The following is a 19622-nucleotide window of genomic DNA, read 5'->3' on the forward strand; positions in this document are numbered from 1 at the left end:
TTTTGCCTGTATGTGCCCTGCTATCACCCTGTTTCCCCTGATTCACGCCGAGGCAGCCATTTCTAGGTGTCAGCTGTGTGACTGTTAGAAGCTTTAGAGGAGCAGCCAGTCAGCTGTTCCTGTGCCAAACCCACCCATGTCTTCACACGGTCCCATGTTTAGAAGGGAGGCTGTGACAAACCACATTCTTTCAGCAGATGGCACAAGAGTCCAAATTCCTGGCATTGTACAAAACACGCGAGGACACTTTATTTATTTATTTCAGCACACAGACATGGAACAATTACACATGGAGACGTGCCATCTTTCTGAATCCTGACCCAAGGAAAATGAAATCATTAGCCAATCCAGCACAATAAGAATATGTTTTATTTATCAATTAGGCACTGTGCTGTAAATGCACTCTACATTTCAGTTGCAACAGTTATAAGAGATTAAATGTATACATAACAATATATATATATATATATATATATATATATATATATATATATATATATATATATATATATATATATACTTATGGCATGCCGTTCAGGAAATTAATCTTTGAATATATTGAATGAATGGAATGAAACTTTGAATATATTGAATGAATTCTTGAATATATGGAATGAATCTTGAATATATGGAATGAAATTTGACTGACGTCATCAAGGCACTGCCATCTTGTATTTTGCTGCCACAATAAGTGAGCATGAGTCAGTCAGCTGGGAACCTTGTGGCAGCAACACTGACCAATGAGGACATTATCAACTTATTGTCAAGTGCTTGTATGGGCCAAAATCCTCCCGATAGTACCCGTGCCCAATACAGTTCTCCTGACGAAGAAGTTTGCTCCCTTTTTAATCGTGCCAGGCTGACATTTTTTCGTTTCTCATTTATTAATATGATGGCGGACAGACCGGAAGCGGGAAAATAAAAGTCCTGTCAAAAATAAAAGTAGCGTGCTAACTTATTATCAAGCACAATAAAGAAAAAAACCCCACTTATCATCATACACTAGTATAGGCTACTGTTCTCTTTCTACACCCAGGCATGGTTCACATTTATTTTAGTCAGTCAGTTTAGTCATACATAATTATTATTGATTATTAATTATAATCATAATTAATGCCATGGAAGCTATCGCTATGAAGAGTTTGTTTACTTAACTTTTTTTCAATATAAATGAAGTAGGACATCAAAAGATTCCCTTTGATCAGATAGGCTATAGCACACTCAGAACAATTGTCATATCATTTAATTACAGCAACAGGCGGCGGGTGAGCCTGACGTTTGGGAAAGCTATCTGACCACATATTATACAGAACAACGGGTCGCCGGTGCTGCTGATCGCTTCTGAAGTACTTTTACGTTGTTTATCTCATCACCATGTATGGGCCAAAGTCTCATTCCATATATTCAAGGTTCATTCCATATATTCAAGAATTCATTCAATATATTCAAAGATTAATTTCCTGAACGGCATGCCATAATATGTATATATATATATATATATATATATATATATATATATATATATATATATATATATATATGCCATAATATATATATATATATATATATATATATATATATATATATATATATATATATATATATATATATATATATATGCCATAATATATATATATATATATATATATATATATAGATATAGATATAGATATAGATATAGATAGATAGATAGATAGATAGATAGATAGATAGATAGATAGATAGATAGATAGATAGATAGATAGATATTGTATACATTTCTGGAAATCATAATTGTGCAAAACATCACTGAATGTGAAATGTATCAGTAAGTTTATGTAAATTTATCAGTGGTGGAAGAAGTATTCAGATCTCTTACTTCAGTAAAAGTACTAATACCACACTGTGAAATTACTCCACTACAAGTAAAAGTCCTGCATTCAAAACTTACTGAAGTAAAAATACAAAAGTATCAGCATCAGAATGTACTTAAAGCATCATGGTAGAAGTACTTGTAGAATGGACCCACTCATTTGATTGTTTTATATTTTCCAAATATATAATAGGATTATTTCCATTGAGGCATATGTAGGCTGTGTTCAGGGCTCATTTTCACTACTTAATATCCTGTCCTGAAAAAAAAATCTAATCACTTTAAATTGATTGTATATTTATGTTAAATCTGGACCTGAAAAAAAAAAAGTTGTCAGCTAAATATGGTGAAGTAAAAAGTACAATATTTGCCTCAAAATGTAGTCAAATAGAAGTATAAAGTTACATAAAATGGAAATACTCAAGTAAACTACAAGTACTTTAAAATTTGTACTTAAGTACAGTACTTGAGTAAATGTACTTAGTTACATTCCACCACTGATATCTAACACATGTTGTGTATAAAAAGGTGACTACTTGAACATAAAAGGAAGAACTTGATTGAGTTGCCAGGAAGATTGAGTTGCCAAGCTGACAGCTTAAATCATAAAATATAATGATCATTAATATACTTGGAAAACAGTCCAGCTTAGGAAAAAAAACAGTCCAACTAAGTTTATACTACACATGTTTTTGTTGTCTAAATATTGCATATTTTGATTGTATTATATGTGTACATAAATTGCACATTATATTTGGTATTACACATTGTTTTGCAGTTGTGAATAAATAAATACACATGGAAATGTAAGAATAAATGTGGAAATGACTAAATAAATAAATGAAAATGTAGAAATAAATGAATAAATACAGAAATAGCAAAAATAAATAATGTTTACATGTAAAAATATAAAATGTGTGCATATCCTTTGCATTCATTATTTCTACATTTATTCACTTTTTATGTATTTATTTATTTCTACTTACAGTCATGGAAACAATTATTAGACCATCCTTTCTTTTCAATTTCTTGTTCCTTTTTATGCCTGGTACAATGAAAGGAGCATTTGTTTAAACATATAATGATAACAACAGAAATACATAATAAAAAAATATCCTTCTGCTTTGTTTTAAGAGGCTAACATACAACTCACTGCCAAACCTTCCCAAGGAGAACGTAAATAAAGCTCATTCTGGTCTGCGTGTTGTAAATCATTTTATTTTGTAGGGAATCAGACCCGGAAACAGGCATTAGAATGAGCCAATCTTCTCACTTGTTATACAGTCATGGAAAAAAATATTAGACCACCCTTTTTATTCAATTTTTCGTTCATTTTAATGACTGGTACAAATAAAGGTACATTTGTTTGGACAAATAAGAGTTGAATTTAAGAGCTGATATCTAGCCATTTTCCTTTTATTTTTTTTTGATAATAATCGAAATCATTATCAAGAAAACCATGAAAAATGTCTAGATATCAGCTCTTAAATTGAACTCTTATGAGCTATTTCTGTTGTTATCATTATATTTGTCCAAACAACTGTACCTTTAGTTGTACCACTTTTTCAACAAGAAATTGAAAAAGTGGTCTAATATTTTTTCCATGAGTATATGTCATTTTTTCGTCTCTCATAATTATTTTAGGAAGCTGACTTCACCGTGCAGTGCGCCAGTAGGCCAGCAGATGGCGCTAGCAGTTCACTGATGGCAGGAAGTGCCGCCGTAGTAAAACACTAAAGAAGAGGGCGTGCAAACAGTTGGGTGAAGGGGAAAGCCGTGTTTCCAAGTAACGACCTTTGATTCCAGTTTAATGCCGGTTAATATTTCACTACCGGAGTGCTGTTGCTATATTGTTGTTGTCGGCTCTGGAATTATTACCTCCCAGAAAAACTGAGCTAATTCACACGCTGCGTCGCTAAGACAGCGTTAAATAAGTGGTGCAGTTAATAACATTTCAACAAACATATATGAGATACAAGTAAACTGTTTTCCCCGTTGTTCAAAATGGAGGAAGAAGAGGAGGAAGCTGTTAGGAATTACTGCAGGAGAATGATTCCTCGTGTCCGAGACAAACACCTCTGCTCCTCCTCTGAGGAGGAGAGCAGGAGACACAAAGGAGCCAGAGAGAGGCAGAGGACCCACTGTGAAAGACAAGTTGTAGCAGGGGACGTGTTTAGACATCACAGGGAATGTAACCTCCCTCTGCCAGACTGTACAACAGGAGAAAAAGGAGACCAAACCTCCCCCAATCTAATATGTCAAGGTCCTGAAGTCCACACTGTCCCCCCTCAGCTCATCTTAATGCTCAGGCTCAAAACTTTCAAGGAGGAGATGAAACGGGTCAGGTGACATTCTTCATATGTGGCTCTGGTTTTTTCCACATGGGGGGTTGTTATCAAGGTAGAAGTCTTGATGCGTTTATTATCTTGTGTGTCAGGCTGCAGAGGTGGAGCTCCATGATCCCGCTGTCTGCAGTGTGTGTGAGCAGGAACAGGCCTCTCTGGCCTTGAGAAGTTTTATCTGGAGGAAGAAGACACAACTGCGGTTCCAAACAGTGACGCAGACTAAACACACACACTGTGGCTACAGAGTGAGTACAGAGCTCCATAAGAGCAACCAGTGGTGGAGAAAGTGTTCACATCATTTACTTAGGTAAAAGTACTACAACAAAAAAAACTGCAAAAAAGGTGTGTCTAAAAACCAGATAAAAACACTAAATCTGAGGGAAATGATCTTGCTGCATGGACAGATAATTTCACTTTACAAGATTTCTTAAATTAAGATTATTAAATCTAGAAAGAGGCATGTTGAACGCTTAAAATAAGAAATTAACTCCTAAAACAAGATAAATTATCAAACACTTCTAAATCTAAAGTTTTTTTATCTTATAAGAAACAAATAATTGTCAGTTCACTCTGCTCGAGGCAATTCATCGCTGCTTGCAGCTTTAATTTATCTTGTTTTAAGAGTTAATTTCTTATTTTAAGCATTCAACATGCTTATTTCTAGATTTAACAATCTTAATTTGAGAAATATTGTCAAGTGAAATTATCTGTTCATGCAGCAAGATAATTTCCCTCAGATTTAGTGTTTTTATCTGGTTTTTAGACACACCTTTTTTGCAGTGAACATACTGCAAAATTACTCCACTACAAGTAAAAGTCCTGCATTCAAAACTTACTGAAGTAAAAATACAAAACAGCCCTCAGCATTATTTGTTTATTTATTTTGCACAGTTAGAATTACATAAAATGACAAAGATAACTAATAGTAAAAAGTGCAGGTAGAGGCAGAAAACCCAGATGGGCTCATGTAAAGCCTCCACCTAAAATTTCATAGTTATAAGAAAGCAATAACAAACTAATAATAGAAAAAAACATATGTATAACATCAACAACAAGTTATAATGGCAATAACAAAAATAACAATATAAAAACAAAAAAAATGAACGTGATATAAAAATGTATTTGTGTGTGAATTTTATAACAGCAGTTAGACATAAAGGTATTCCATAATTTGATGCCCCTAAATTTAGCAATATTTGACCTCTGCATGTAAGAAATCGGTGGATCTGTGGAAATCGGTGGATGAAGATCTAAAGCATCAAAATGTACTTAAAGTATCAAAAGTAAAAGTACTCCTAATGCAGAATGGACCCACTCAGACGGTTTTATATATTCTAAATGTATTAGTTGATTTTAAGTATTGATGCATTTATCTAAGCTCATTTTAACTACTTAATATAATGTTATGATGTTTAATAAAACTTTAAATACATCATGTTTTTCATGTTAAATCTAATCCTGAAAAGTAACTAAAGCTGTCAGCTAAATGTAGTGGAGTAAAAAGTACAATATTGGCCTCAATATTTAGATAAAATGGAAATTATACTTAAGTACAGTAATTGAGTAAATGTACTTAGTTACATCACACAGCTGCTGCTAACTAATTTCTGTGTTAATTTGACTGATCAGATTAATAATCCAGAAGATTAAAACCATGATTTTCTCTGTTATAGGAGTGGGGGAGGCCTGCGATGCCCCTCGATGGATTTGGGAGGAACTACTTGGAGATGTGCGGGTCACAGCAACCTGATGTTGCCTTAGCAACGGCTAAGGAACGTGGAGTTGCCCTGGCAACAGATGAAATGAGGGGTTACCCTGACAAAAACGCTACAGGAACTCATTTAGCAAGACCTCGCTGTCCTTTTCCAGACAGATAGCTGCAGACATGATGGGTACGGTATTAATACAGTGAAAGGGACAATGTTGTGATGGAGACTCTTTATTTTGACGCAGGATAAGCCAATAAACACCATCCATATGCTGATGGTGGCATTGCTGCTCAGCTTACAGCTGTGTTTATGTTCACAGTGCTGGAATGTAACAAAAGCGTAATTTGGAGGCATATTTTATATTACTTTAATACTTCTACTATACAGTTTGAGGCCAATATTGTACTCTTTACACCACTACATTTAGCTGACAGCTCTAGTTGATTTTCAGTTCAGATTCAACATAAAAACATGATCAACTTACAAGAAAAAGTATGTGAACCCTTTGAAATGATCTAGTTTCTGCATTAATTTGTTATTAAATGTGATCTTATTGCATCTAAGTCCCAAGTATAGACAAACACAATGTGCTTAACCTAATACCACACAAACAATTATAATATTTCATGTCTTTATTAGAGGTCGACCGATATATCAGCCGACCGATATCGGGCCGTTATATATCAGGCCGATATTTTCGTTTTTTACTTTTATCGACATCGGCCGATACGTGCGTGCATTTGCCAGCCAATTAGCCCATTTCACTGAACCAACACCAGGCAAGGCTCGGTGCAACATCTGCCATTCTCTGGTGAGCTGCTGCTGATACCGGAAAAAAGAAAAATACATTGAATATGTAGATCATGTGAGGCGCCACCACCTTGAGGCCTAGAACAACATACACATTGATTGCTATCCAACTGTTAATATGTTTTGTTTGTTGTTCTTTTTCTGTTTAAATTGAGACTTGTGTAACATTTGTTATCATTGTGTCATTTTTATCATGTAAATGGAGGGAGAAAAGGCAATATCAGCTTCAAATATCAGCCCAAAAAAATCGGCAGCACATATCGGGGATCGGTTAAGACTGATGTCAAAATAATCGGCATCGGCATTAAAAAAAACCTGTATCGGTCGACCACTAGTCTTTATTAAACATTCATTAAAGAATTGTTGATTTGCATCAGACTGGAAGGGGTTACAAAGTAATCTCAAAGACTTCAGGTATTCACCAGCCCACAGTGAGACAAATGGAGATGATTTAGTGCTGTGGCTACTCTCCCTAGAAGTGGGCGCCCAGCCGTGTTCACTCCAAAGGCCCAATGCAGAAAGCTCAGTGAGGTAAAAAAGAACTCCAGAGAAACAAGTAAAGACCTGAAGGCATCATTGGATCTGGTTAACATCTCTAGTCATGAGTCTACCACACACATAAAATTTGAACAGGCATGGCTTCCATGGCAGGACACCATGGAGGAAGCTGCTGATTTCCCAAAAAACATCACTGCATGTCTGAAGTTTGCCAAAGAGCACCTTGACACTCCACAACACTACTGGGAAAACCGTTAATGGACTGATGGAACTAAGGCTGACTTGTTCCTGAAGAACACGCAGCACTAGGTATGATGTAAAAAGGGCCCTGCATTCCAATATGAGAACATCATCCCAACAGTGAAGTATGATGGAGGAACATCATGACTTGGGGCTGTTTGGCTGCCTCAGGGCCTGGACCACTTACTATCATTGAGCGGAAAATGTATTCCCAATTTTATCAAGGTATTCTACAGGTTAATGTCAGGGTGGATGTCTGCCAGCTGAAGATCAGTAGAAGTTGGCTGACGCAGCAGGACAATAACCTTAAACATCAAAGTAAATCTACTTCAGAATGACTTCAAAAAAGTAAATCTGCCTTTTGGAGCATCCCATTCGGAGCCCAGACCTCAATCCAATAGAGATGCTGTGGAATGACCTCCAGAGAGCCGTTCACACCGGACATCCTGTCCATTTGGCTGAAGCAGTTCTGTCAGAAGAATGGTCCAAAATTCCTCCTGCATGTTGTTCAGATCTGATCAGCAGCTATCAGAAGAGTTTGGTTGAGGTTATTGATGCTAAAGGAGGTTCCACCAGTTGTTAAATCAAGGGTTCATTTACTTTTTCCACTATCACTATGAATGTTTAATGGATGTGTTCAATAAAGACATGAAATATTATAAATGTCTGTGTGGTATTAGGTTAAGCACATTCAAGAATAGAATTGTCTATACTTGGGACTTAGATGCAGATCAGATCACATTTTATGACAAATTAATGCAGAAAACCAGGTAAATTAAAAGGGTTCACATACTTTTCCTTGCCACTGTATATCTGTTGACAGATATTATTGGCCAATATATGCTGTGATGAAAACCTTTTTTATACAATCTATAATGCCGAATATGTTGCTTGGTGTCGGTAACTGAAACTGAACAGTAATCTTTATGTAGCTACTTATTTTAGTCCCAGTTATCATTTATAGAATTGACTGACAGTGTAATATGTTGTCTGTATAATGTATAAAAATGTTAAATATGTTTTAATTAAGTTTTATGTTTGAGAAAGTAGCTCTCAGGGTACCTTTGCAGAGTGGTCAAAATGGTAAAAAATAAAATAAAATAATAATAATTGTGCACAATTCACATGAAAAAAGGTCTATTTTCATTCTGGAAACTACAGCTCTAATATCAGTATTGGCATCAGTCTCAAAAATGCATAGACAAATGCATCAATATTAATTATCCAATAATATATTTGTAATATCTGAGTAGGGCTATTCTGCATAATGAGTACTTTAACTTCAGTAAGTTTTGAATGCAGGACTTTCACTTGTAGTGGAGTAATTTCACAGTGTGGTATTAATACTTTACTAAGGTAATGGATCTGAATACTTATATACACCAATAGCTAAAACAAATGTCTAGCCTTTGTTTTGGGTATAATAAAAAGAAGAAAATGGAACAAGATTAGTACAAAACAGCCATTTATTTTCTTATATTAAAGTTAAACACACAACACTATTCAGAGTAAATGAGTCTGGCCTTTTTTTCTCCCATTTGTGGTCACTTGAACACTGTAAACATTAAAACGTGTTAATTTAACTTCAATGAAACCTATTCGATTTTTATATTGGCACAAAAAATACACTACAGACAGCCATGGAAGCACGCATGCATTGCAAAAAAATTATAAAGTACAGTACGATATCTAAGGCAAAATAACAATAACATGGGCAAAATTATTTGGACATTTTAACAAGTTCCTTTCTGCATTATTGCATGGTTAGGAGCTAGTAAACCTACTATTGAAGTCATACAATTACATATAAACACATCCAAAGCACTGATAAAAACAAACAACAGAATGACATTACCAGATCCTCCATCAATTTCAGTTGACAGTTTATGAAAAAGGTACTAAGACAGTTTGTTAAAGCAGGAGGAGGGACGGTTTGTGGAAGTTGTCCTGAAGCACAGATCTGTTATTTCAGTCATATATTGTGGTGTACATGGCTGATCTTGGATCAGTGTATTGGACCAGGTCCCTTTAAACCTTAGTGAAGCTGAAAGTAGAGTAGGATCTACTCATCAGGCTTCCTCTTGGGCTTCTTTGGGTTGCGGGAGCGGCTCTTGGCCTTGCACAATGGGCAGATGGGAGCATTACGATGAATCTGCTGGTGGCAGGACAGGCAAGCCTGGAGAGAAGGGGGAGAAATTTAGAGCAATCACTTCATATTATGTCCTTGTTGCAGAGACAAGCAACTGGTGCTATCTCAATGTGTCTGTACAAGCTTATTCCAGGGTTCCTACACCTTTTCCAAAGTTAAAATTCAAGCATTTTAAATGAATAACAATAAAATAACAATAAAAATAACATATTTATCTACAGTACAGAGTTTAATGAATATTTCACATCTTTATTACATTAAATAAGAGGTTATTGTGCTATAAACCACCAAAATATTGTGTTGTAACGGTATTCTATGGAAAGTTGACAAAAAAAAAACTCAAAAAGTTTCAAGCACTTCATTCAAAATCGAGATAATTATTTTACCTAGAAAACAAAACACTAAAATCTAAGTGTTTTTCAAGGACTTCCAGCTCCCTTAGGTACCAGTCACCCTTTCTTTGATCATCTTTAGGCTGGTGCCTGGATTTGTTTCCAATTTTCTCCATATATGGTACAACTAGGAGCTGATTACATATTGGAAGTTCAAAGTGCTTTTTCGTTATTGAAGAAGAAACTACAAAGTGCAGCTTAATTAACTGTAACTTACACCAACTATCGAAGTGGAACAAAAACTTTTATTTCAGGTCAGAAGGAGAAATACCTTCATAGGTGGGGGTTGCTGTCTGAAGGTGGCCGTCTGGCGTGCATCTTGCTTCCTGGAGACCTGAAGCTGCTGTGCTGCTGCAGCAGCGGCAGCGAGGGATTCTGGGATGGCGGGCTCATGCGGCTCCTTCTGCCACTCTGCTTTCTGCTTCTCAAAGTAACTGTTCAAAGCAAAGAAAAGAGAGAAATCGGGCTAGCTGTGCTTCTTATTTAGACCGTATGAATCATATCACAGTTGAGATTATCCCATCTACGCTGTGTATCAAGAGATGTGGAGTGACAAAACCAAATAGAAAGGAGACTAAAATTGGAGAACATTATCGTCAATCTCACACATCCAAACCTATACCTAGCTATCTATCCTCTTTATATGTACAGCTCTGAGCAAAAGTACAGTCATTGTGAGAATGTTTGTCTGCTTGCATGTGTGTGTCCATGAGTGTGGAGTGCTGGGAAAGAAATTTGGCCTTGGACTTTATGCCTGACTGGCCCATTTTCAAAAATAAAAAAGTGATATCCCATTTCTTTACGCTCTCTGGTTTCTCTTAAAATAGGTTTGTGATAGAGTAGGGAATTCACAGAACTAATTTACTGGCTTGTGTTTCTTGTAACCATAACACACCAAAGCTCCATTTAACTTTATTTACAAGCAACACATTAACACACAGATTTCTACATACCACAGTTACAACAAGCTAATTTATCATGGATTGTGTTTCTTTCTTTTTCATATAAGTTAATATACAGTTAAGTTGTTTGCTATTACTGAGGTGTAGAGGGCTTGTTTTAATGCTTAACATCATTCTTTTTTCCTCAAAGTCACTCTATCACACAATTAACAACTACAGTAGGGGTTGTTACAGTTTATTGTCTCACACCAAGATGATAAATTGACAGTTTTACCATCTCTCCAAATTTTTTCATAAATCTTTCTCTGATGAGCTGGGTCTTCATAGGAAAAACAGTGAAGGACAACAGTGATAAGCCAGAACCCTCTAAATATCTCGTAAACTCTGGGAAAAGTCAAAGAGCTTACCACCAGGAAGGAAAAGAGAGATGGCAACCACCTGGCCAAATGAACTCATCATCTGAGCTTCCACGCAGAAAGCAGCCAAACTGAGAAGCCGGCCTGCCAACAATGCTGTCAGCCTGCAGAGCAGCAGCGGCCCGGCACGCTTCCTCACAACTCACGGCCCTTCATTTGTCAAGACATATTCAATTTGCGGTACATAAAGTATCCCTACCAACCAAAATGAGAAATAACAATCAATTAAAACAAATAATTATGTTTGTATTCACAGCTGTAACTGTGAGTATTAGTCATTCCTGACTCCACCTTCTAATTACATTGCATCAAATCCTTCGCCGTCTCTGCTTTCTACTACCTGAACAAACATCTACAGACTCAGTGGTGGAGACCCTCATTCATGCCTTCATTACCTCAAGTCTGAATTGGAGTCCAGTCTGGGGTACCAAGCAAAGCCCTGGACAGGCTCCAGTATGTGCAGAACTCTGCTGCCAGCTCGCCCTCACCAGACCCTGGCAGCACATCACCCCCACCCCCTGGCTTCAAGTCAAGTCACACATCTCGGACAAAATCCTTCTTGCCTACAAATCACTCCATGCATCTGCCCCCTACTAATTACCTGACCACTCCTATTAACTATCTAGGAATCTCTAGTCCTTGGCCACGAGTCTACTGACCACTCCTCTCACCAACCTGTGGACAATGTGCTGCCCAGCCTTTTGGAAGTTTTATGATTTCTTATGTAACTATTAACTATTCCCGTTGAACAAGTTTTTGAGACTAAACTTTTAGGCATAATTGTTGATCAACATCTAGCATGGTCGAAACATATTGATTATATTGTTAACAAAATGGGAAGAGGGGTCGTAATGGTAAAAAGAGTGTTAAAAAGTATACCCCAAGATATCGTCAAGCAAGTTGCAAATGCATTAGTTTTGTCGCAGCTAGATTATTGTTTTCTGATTTGGTCTAGTGCTTCAATGAAAGATTTAAACAAATTGTAAGTTGCCCAAAATAAAGCAGCACGCTGTGTCTTACAGTGTTCCTACAGAACAAATGTGACACTTATGCATGAGCAACTTGGTTGGCTAACTATCACTCAAAGAAGCTCTTACGTTTTGTTGAACTTGCTCAGGAATATTAATTAGTAAATAAGTCTCCAAACTTTTTATATTGTCTTTTCTCACGACAGTGGAATCGACATAATTATCTGATAAGACATGCTACTGAGGGGAGGTTTACTTTGCCAAGGGGAAATACTAACGTGTTAAAGAAATCTGTCCTGTTTAGAGCCATTCTGGAGTGGAACTCCTCGCCACTTTACATCGTATTAATAGATTCCAAAGAGAGGTATACATTTTTGCTTAAACAGTTTCTTTTAATGTTGCAGCTGCAGTGGCTAAACTGTATGGGTCCACAAGGGTGTTCGTATAAACAATCTTCCTATCCTGTGAGACTGCTTTTCTTTTTCTCTCTTTTCCTTTATCTATTTTTTATTTCTTTTTTGTATGTTATGCTATGGTGTTTGTATGTTGTGTATGGACTCTTAATTTTACTGTACAAGTGTTGCGTCATGTTTTGTGATACATGTTTGTCAGTTTCGTTTGTATATGTGTTGTGACTGTATTGACTTGTTGTTGTTGTTTTTGTTTGGTTGATGATCTCGGAGAATGGACAATTTGATTTCATGTTTGGACTCCAGGAAGAATAGCTATGCTAATGTGCTGGTGCTAATGGAGATCCAATAAATAAATAAACACGTTGGTAATGTTGTTATGCGAATATAATAAAGGTTGGGCAGCAAAATCACTTGTTTAAGGTTAGGAAAAATAATTTCATGTTTGGGTTAAAATCAATGAACTACTCGCTGCAGTCACATTGGTTAGCTAGAACATGAGCATGGACGGTTCTGACATGAACAGGACTTGAACACTGGTCTCCTGGGTCAAAGCCCTGGGGTTACATAACATCCTGTGTCTCTGTCAATTGTGAGGCTGAAGATTCTGAAAAATATCTAATTGTGATGATATTTGACTGATAACACAATTGTGATATAGTCTGCGATATCAGAGGGAATTATTCTTATTTTAATTGAAAACATATTCAAGTTATAATGGTGTAATTCCAAGGGATCTGTACAAATTCCTGTGATTTGAAAATGGCCAGAAGCAAGATTGCAGTTTTTGATATATTGTTCAGCCAAGTAATTTGTAATCTTAATAAAAAGAGAATCAGAACAAAATGCAGCAATGGATAGCTGAAGATCCTGCTGTTCATAAGAATGGGTTCAACAATACTTAGATCTGTATCCATTTATCAGTTTAATGATCAAGGATATATCGATGCAAAATTAAAAAATATATATTGATCTTTAAGATATGCCTTTATTTACAAATTGTCACTCCTTTTATCTGATTTCACATTTTTCTCCAGTTAAATGCCTTTTTAAAAATATAAAGAGCAGAAAAACATGGCTATTATCTTCTGACAGCTAATCTTATCAGCTTGAACACACCTTCATCAACAAATCCACATCTGTTCCAAATGTATTGCTTTTAATGCAAGATGTGCAACTGTTATGAATATCCCAGCCTATACGCCCCATTATAATGTCATCCACTGTCATTGTGGATGTCAGACTGCAGTTTGTGAGCTGGGAGTCGATCTGTCAGTCCACCTTGATGTGCCTGCTTTATATTGTGGAAACAGGAACATTGTGAAACTTCAAAATGGTGTTATTTCTCACTACTTATCACATACTTCTCCTAAATTCTTAAAATGTCCTCTACAACCACCAAGATGTGTTAAAGTGTGTAAGCTACAGAGACTCGAACATCTGTTTTGTTTCTTTAGAAAGCAGCATTTTTGCATAAAAATTCAATGCAGAGTTTTAAAGGCCAGCCACTAATAGCCATCAGTGTATGTGTGGATTTAATGTGCCTTGGTTTATAAATATCTGCTGTTGAGGCTTTTGTTGCCACCCAAATGCAATGAAAGTGATTTTTTTTCTCCTCCTCGTTCCAAGCAATAATTGACAGCAAATATTTGGATTATCTTATTGTGACAAACATTTACATTGGGGCTACAAACACCTGCTCATCATTCCATAGTAAATAAATAATAAAAATATATTAAAAATTAGACAAATCATTTGGATTCCACAGACCACTGGTGACAAAATAATCACCTTACACTCAAATTTCCTCTAAAGCAACATAGGAAATCAATTTCCTCCACCTCACAGTGTGTTAAGAATAAGCTGCACTCCTCATCTTAACAACTGATAGTATGCTGATGAATGAAAGGACAGGAGACTACTGTGTGTCCTTGACCTTTGAGACAATCTGAGACAGAACCTCCCTGCTAGACGGTAGTCCAACATGCTCGTGACCTACAACTGCCTGTCATCTTAACAGCTACTGTCAAAGATTTTGGTCACACTGCCAAACCAATAAAATACCTCACTGGCAAATCTGGACTGTCCCTAACCGCCCTGTCAGTCGCACTATTCAAGTCGCTATGAATAACCCTGTTGGTTACAGATGTACTATTAAATAATGGTCCACTACTGTTGTTAAACTGCATTTTAACCTGAAGGCAGAAACCTGATTAGCCAGCCACCCACACACACACACACATCACTAACGTCGCACACGTCTGTGAAAGGAAATATGAAGTTCAAAGCAATGTTATAGCTGGGCATGTAGCAGTGCATTGTGTGCACCGTGACCTTCTACTAGGGCTGGGCAATATGGACCAAAACTCATATCCTAGTATTTTTGGGCCATAAATTATTTTTATTGGTATTAAACAAAACGTGCAAAGTGTTTTAACTCAACGTCACGAATAATCATCAACCTGTTTAATGTAGGTTTTTATCGAAATACCTCCAAATTACATTTTTTTATATTACATTTTATTTTTTATACCTCCAAATTACATTACTTTTGTTTTTTTAGGAACTAGCTCTTGGTCTTTATCAACCAGCACTGTGTCCACCAAAATATCTAATAAAAATGACTTCATAAATTAATTTAAACCTATTAAGGTGTATAAGTGTTCATAACATTAATATGTTGCTATCTGAAGTCCTTCTTTTTGTTCAACTATGTCCCATAAGTTTTTGGGTTGATGCCATTTGTTAAACACATTGGTTGCTAAATTAGGCAATTTTATTCATATTGAGAACGGTTAAAAATGGTCAAACTCTCCAGAATATTACATCAGTATACCAAGACCTTTGGAACAACATAAAAAATTGCAAAGTTTCATGAGGCCGTGATTATTCTCGAGGTCACAGCAGCTCACTTTATACAGTGAGGTCAAGACTCAATAAATGCCCTCCCTGCTATGAACTGGCTACTACTGATGACTAACATCATCCCACAACAGTCTAAGCTTTCCATTTATATCCAGTTTATGTCATTCAAAGCCTGTTTAGGGACCTCAGTATGCACAAATATTCAAATACAGTAGGCGGACATAGCAAATTTGTACTGCATTAGAAAAACCATGTGGTTTTTGCCTTCAATTGCATTATCAGCATTAAGTAGGCGAGTATGTAAAGATAACTAGTAATACCGATATACCGACCAGCCCTACTTTCTGTCACCAGCTGATAAAAGAAGATTAGCACCTCCAAAATAAATAAAAACTGCCTGACCTTGCGGTGGATCAGCTATTCACTTTGTGACAATGACAACCCCCCCGGTTTGTTGTGAGCTGCAATACAGTTTGTAAAAAAACATTTAAACTGAAATGGTGATTCAGAATTATCAACAAATTGATTTAAAATGTAATCCTTATATGACTACATGTAAAACGGCGTTCAAAAAAGTAATCTCACGCTTTATTATCTGATCGTAGGTAGCACGTTTCTCCAACATACGTGTGCATGTGCAGCAGCACTGTTTGATGTGGTTAACGTGGTTACTGCAGCTACAAAAGTCACATCTCCTGTAATTGGTCAAATCCAAAAAATTCAAATGATAGCCAGCCATACAAAGAAACACATTTGTTTTTCAAAGATATGTAAAATAATGCATAACTTGAAATGTCCCTTCCAGAATTAAAATGAAGGAGATAACAGTGTTCTTTGACAAAAGAAAGTGCTAGGACAGAGGAGGAAAGAGAGAGGTGGCAGACTATAATAGGCTCCTTATACACTGTCAGTATCTCAAACAGTCTAACACTTTCTTTATAAAACATCCAGCCAGATGAGACAGTTCAGTTGGGAAGGGAAGGTCTGTCATGGACTCAAACCAGAGAAAGGGGAGTTCTTATATAAGGTCTAATATTAATATTGAGCAGCAGCCTAATAAGTAAAATTAACTTAATTTTGTTTGTTCTTTTTATATTTAACAGTAATCACAGGGAGCTTTGACCCAGCATGGCCGGAAAGCCATAGCTGGCTCATGAACACGCATGATGGGACGTTGAAAACACAGTCTCTCACATCATGTTCATTTAATAAAGCAGTCAATGTAAGGGTGAAAGCAAAAACTGTATTCAGCGAAAAGCACTCACATTTTCCAGCCTTTGCAACCATTAATTCAAATGTGAGACTGATTTCTAGCCCTGTGGACATCGCATCAATTCCCAGTTTCCCTTTTTTTGTACTTTTTAATTTATGTACCAACCGGATTGCTCTGTTTTCTGGCTGTGTTTGAATATTTTAAGGCTGCTTGTGTACAGCTTTTTCTAAGAATAAAAGGTGATGTTCATGCTTTTATACAGGCCCATTTCATAACTACCTCCTATTGAATAATAAGGTCACGATTATGGCAAATTACCTGTTTTTGTTCAGTTATTGCTGACTCACTGACTAGTGACGCTATGACAGATGCTGTCATAAATAATATCTTGTTGAGTGCTGCTGCAGCCTGATGCTGCAGATGACACAGTCAAACAAAGCATCCTTATTTATAGACAGAACCTACAGGTCGGGCGAATTCATTAAAGGAACGGACATTCTGTGAATGTGCCTATTTCTCAAAGTCATTGATTACATTTGGTATACCACACGGCTCCGTTCTTGGGCTGTGCTTTTTTGTAAATGCTACATTTATATTTACTTATGCCCTATAAAAACAGTTCATCCAATATGCTCACTATATCCACCTGATTATCTTGGGACATGCACAATAAATATAAGCTTATTTTAATGGTTGTACATAGCAACACATTATGTTCAGAAACACCGCGTTGCAGCACAATGAAATGGTGTGGCTGCTGCAATCATTCTGTGAAAAATGCTTCTCAAATACACCTTGACAGCGACAATTAATTATTTATATTGTTTGCTCTATAAATAGTGTATATAAATATATAGTCTGCAGCTGTATCATTTCCACTCTTCTTAATATGGTGCCTTTTTACATACTCAATGATTAAAGACAATATTATTACATTATGTGATTTTGACTGTTTATATGTTTAAATAAAAAAAAAAACATTTTATAGTATGCTTAAGTGTTTCGTAAAAATCTTGAAAAATGAATCCTATCCTATGTAGATGAAGATGTTTCTGATCTACAGTATTCGTCAATCTTTTTTCTGTAAAACCACAATGAAGATGATATAAAACATGGTTGTAAATGCACTCTAAAATGTACTAAACAACATCTGTTCAAAATAATTTCAGTGTAACATGAATGGTTGTTCTGTGCGTGTGTGTGTATACTGACTCCAGGGAGAGCTTCTCCTCTTCTTCGTTCAGGTTAGGGAGTCTGTGAAGACCTAAAGTCATCCTGAGGGCATCAACATGCTCCTTCAGAGGTTTGTACTCGTCATGCAGGCGCCGGGTTGTTTCTAGCAGCTTATTCAGGTCATTTTCCGACTGCTTAATGGTGCTCTCCATCTAAGAGGACAGGATTTCAGAAGTACACATGTAATATGCTCTATGTAAGCTATTCATGGTTGTATCATTCGGGGAAAAAAATGCATGCACTGAAATTGCATTCACTATATCTTTATTATGTGTAGTTGGTCTGACAATGCTAATCTAAAAGTCGAAGTGGGATTTTAGCAGCACTTCCTTGGCAGAGGGTGCTTTTCTCTGAATACAAAGCTCACTCACCACATTGATATCTGCATGAATGAGCCGCAGCTCCTCCACATGTGCCATTTTCTCTTGCAGGAGCAGATCCATCTCTTGTTTGTACTCTTTCAAGTGCTTCTCCTCAGACTCCAGAGCCTCAAATTCAATCTTAAGACGAGACTTGATCTTCTGCATCTGGACAGTCTTGTTCCTGCAGACAGTGGCACAGACACAAGACACCAGCTGTCTGGTTATTCACCTTACAGATGCAAGAAAAAAGTACGTTTTTTTCCCTTCACAAAATACCACACATTCCTTTCCATCTGCCATGCTGTACTTTGGATTTGAGTAAAATTATGAATTATTTCACACTTTGCACTGATTTAAAAGACTGATTTAAAGCAGAGAGATCAATTACTACAGCCGTAAATTAGTGTATTAATGTAATCTTGCATTCACATATGTTACGCAGTTATTAACCGGGACTGTAAAAACAGAAGAGCAAACAAACACAACCTGTGTTCAGTGAGCTAATGACAGACCGATAAGCTTGCTAGCTAAGTAGCTAGCTTACCTACAGAAATAATTAGCGCCGCACATCTGGCATTTTGTCTAAACACATCTGGAAGGTTGATACAAGTGTGACCCGAATATACACCTTAACTACAGCTTCTTTGTATCTACGTTTTATTCAGCCTTTGGTTATTGCTTCCCAACCGTGTCGTAAACAAGCTAAAACCAGAATAGCAAAAACCTAATAAAGCCAGCAGAGCGGCTAATATTAGCTAGCTCAGTAACAAAAGCCAAGCCAAGGGGGTTATGTCGGGCCGGCTAGCGGTAGCTAATATACGTGTCAAACATCTGACAACAGTGATTTTAATCCCACAGGCAGCTCTTACCGTATCTCCAAGATGTTTTCTAGTTTGCACATGATTTCTTGTTCGTCCGCCATGGTGAAGCAGTCCCTTGTCGTTCAGCTGGCCGGTTCAGTCCCCGTCAGGCCCCGGTGTAGTGGTCTCACGGTGTAGGGGTCTCCTGTTGATGATAACAACACAATAGCCGGAGTGAGCGCGCACACGAGCACGCGCCCGCACAGTGAAACCGTGGCTACGTGCGATGAGCTCCACGAGCTCTCTGCCCCACACCGCTGTGATTAAACTGCACTAGTAAGTACCTACTTCCCCTTTAACCACCTTTAAACAACCCCACTGCGCATACAAACAAGTGTGCTGTTAAATAAATTTATTATAATCACTGCAAACTTACTGAATAGAAGCAACAGGAGAGA

At 36.8% G+C, this 19622-nt stretch overlaps 2 protein-coding genes across 2 annotated transcripts; one reads left to right on the forward strand and one right to left on the reverse strand.

Moving 5' to 3' along the window:
* Window positions 1-3638: 3638 nt before the first annotated feature.
* On the forward strand, window positions 3639-8911 carry LOC131981525 (uncharacterized). The gene is made up of 3 exons (XM_059345849.1): window positions 3639-4192; window positions 4290-4442; window positions 5871-8911. Exons 1-3 carry the CDS (start codon window positions 3857-3859, stop codon window positions 6072-6074), a joined length of 693 nt encoding a protein of 230 aa, XP_059201832.1. The 5' UTR covers window positions 3639-3856; the 3' UTR covers window positions 6075-8911.
* A 132-nt stretch (window positions 8912-9043) lies between these two features.
* Window positions 9044-19431, reverse strand: zc4h2 (zinc finger, C4H2 domain containing). The gene is made up of 5 exons (XM_059345850.1): window positions 19234-19431; window positions 18374-18545; window positions 17982-18154; window positions 10267-10429; window positions 9044-9630 (listed from the first exon to the last, which is right to left on the reverse strand). Exons 1-5 carry the CDS (start codon window positions 19284-19286, stop codon window positions 9517-9519), a joined length of 675 nt encoding a protein of 224 aa, XP_059201833.1. The 5' UTR covers window positions 19287-19431; the 3' UTR covers window positions 9044-9516.
* Window positions 19432-19622: the final 191 nt, after the last annotated feature.

Source organism: Centropristis striata, chromosome 12 (assembly GCF_030273125.1).
Source record: "Centropristis striata isolate RG_2023a ecotype Rhode Island chromosome 12, C.striata_1.0, whole genome shotgun sequence".
In the NCBI taxonomy this organism is placed as follows: Eukaryota; Metazoa; Chordata; class Actinopteri; order Perciformes; family Serranidae; genus Centropristis; species Centropristis striata.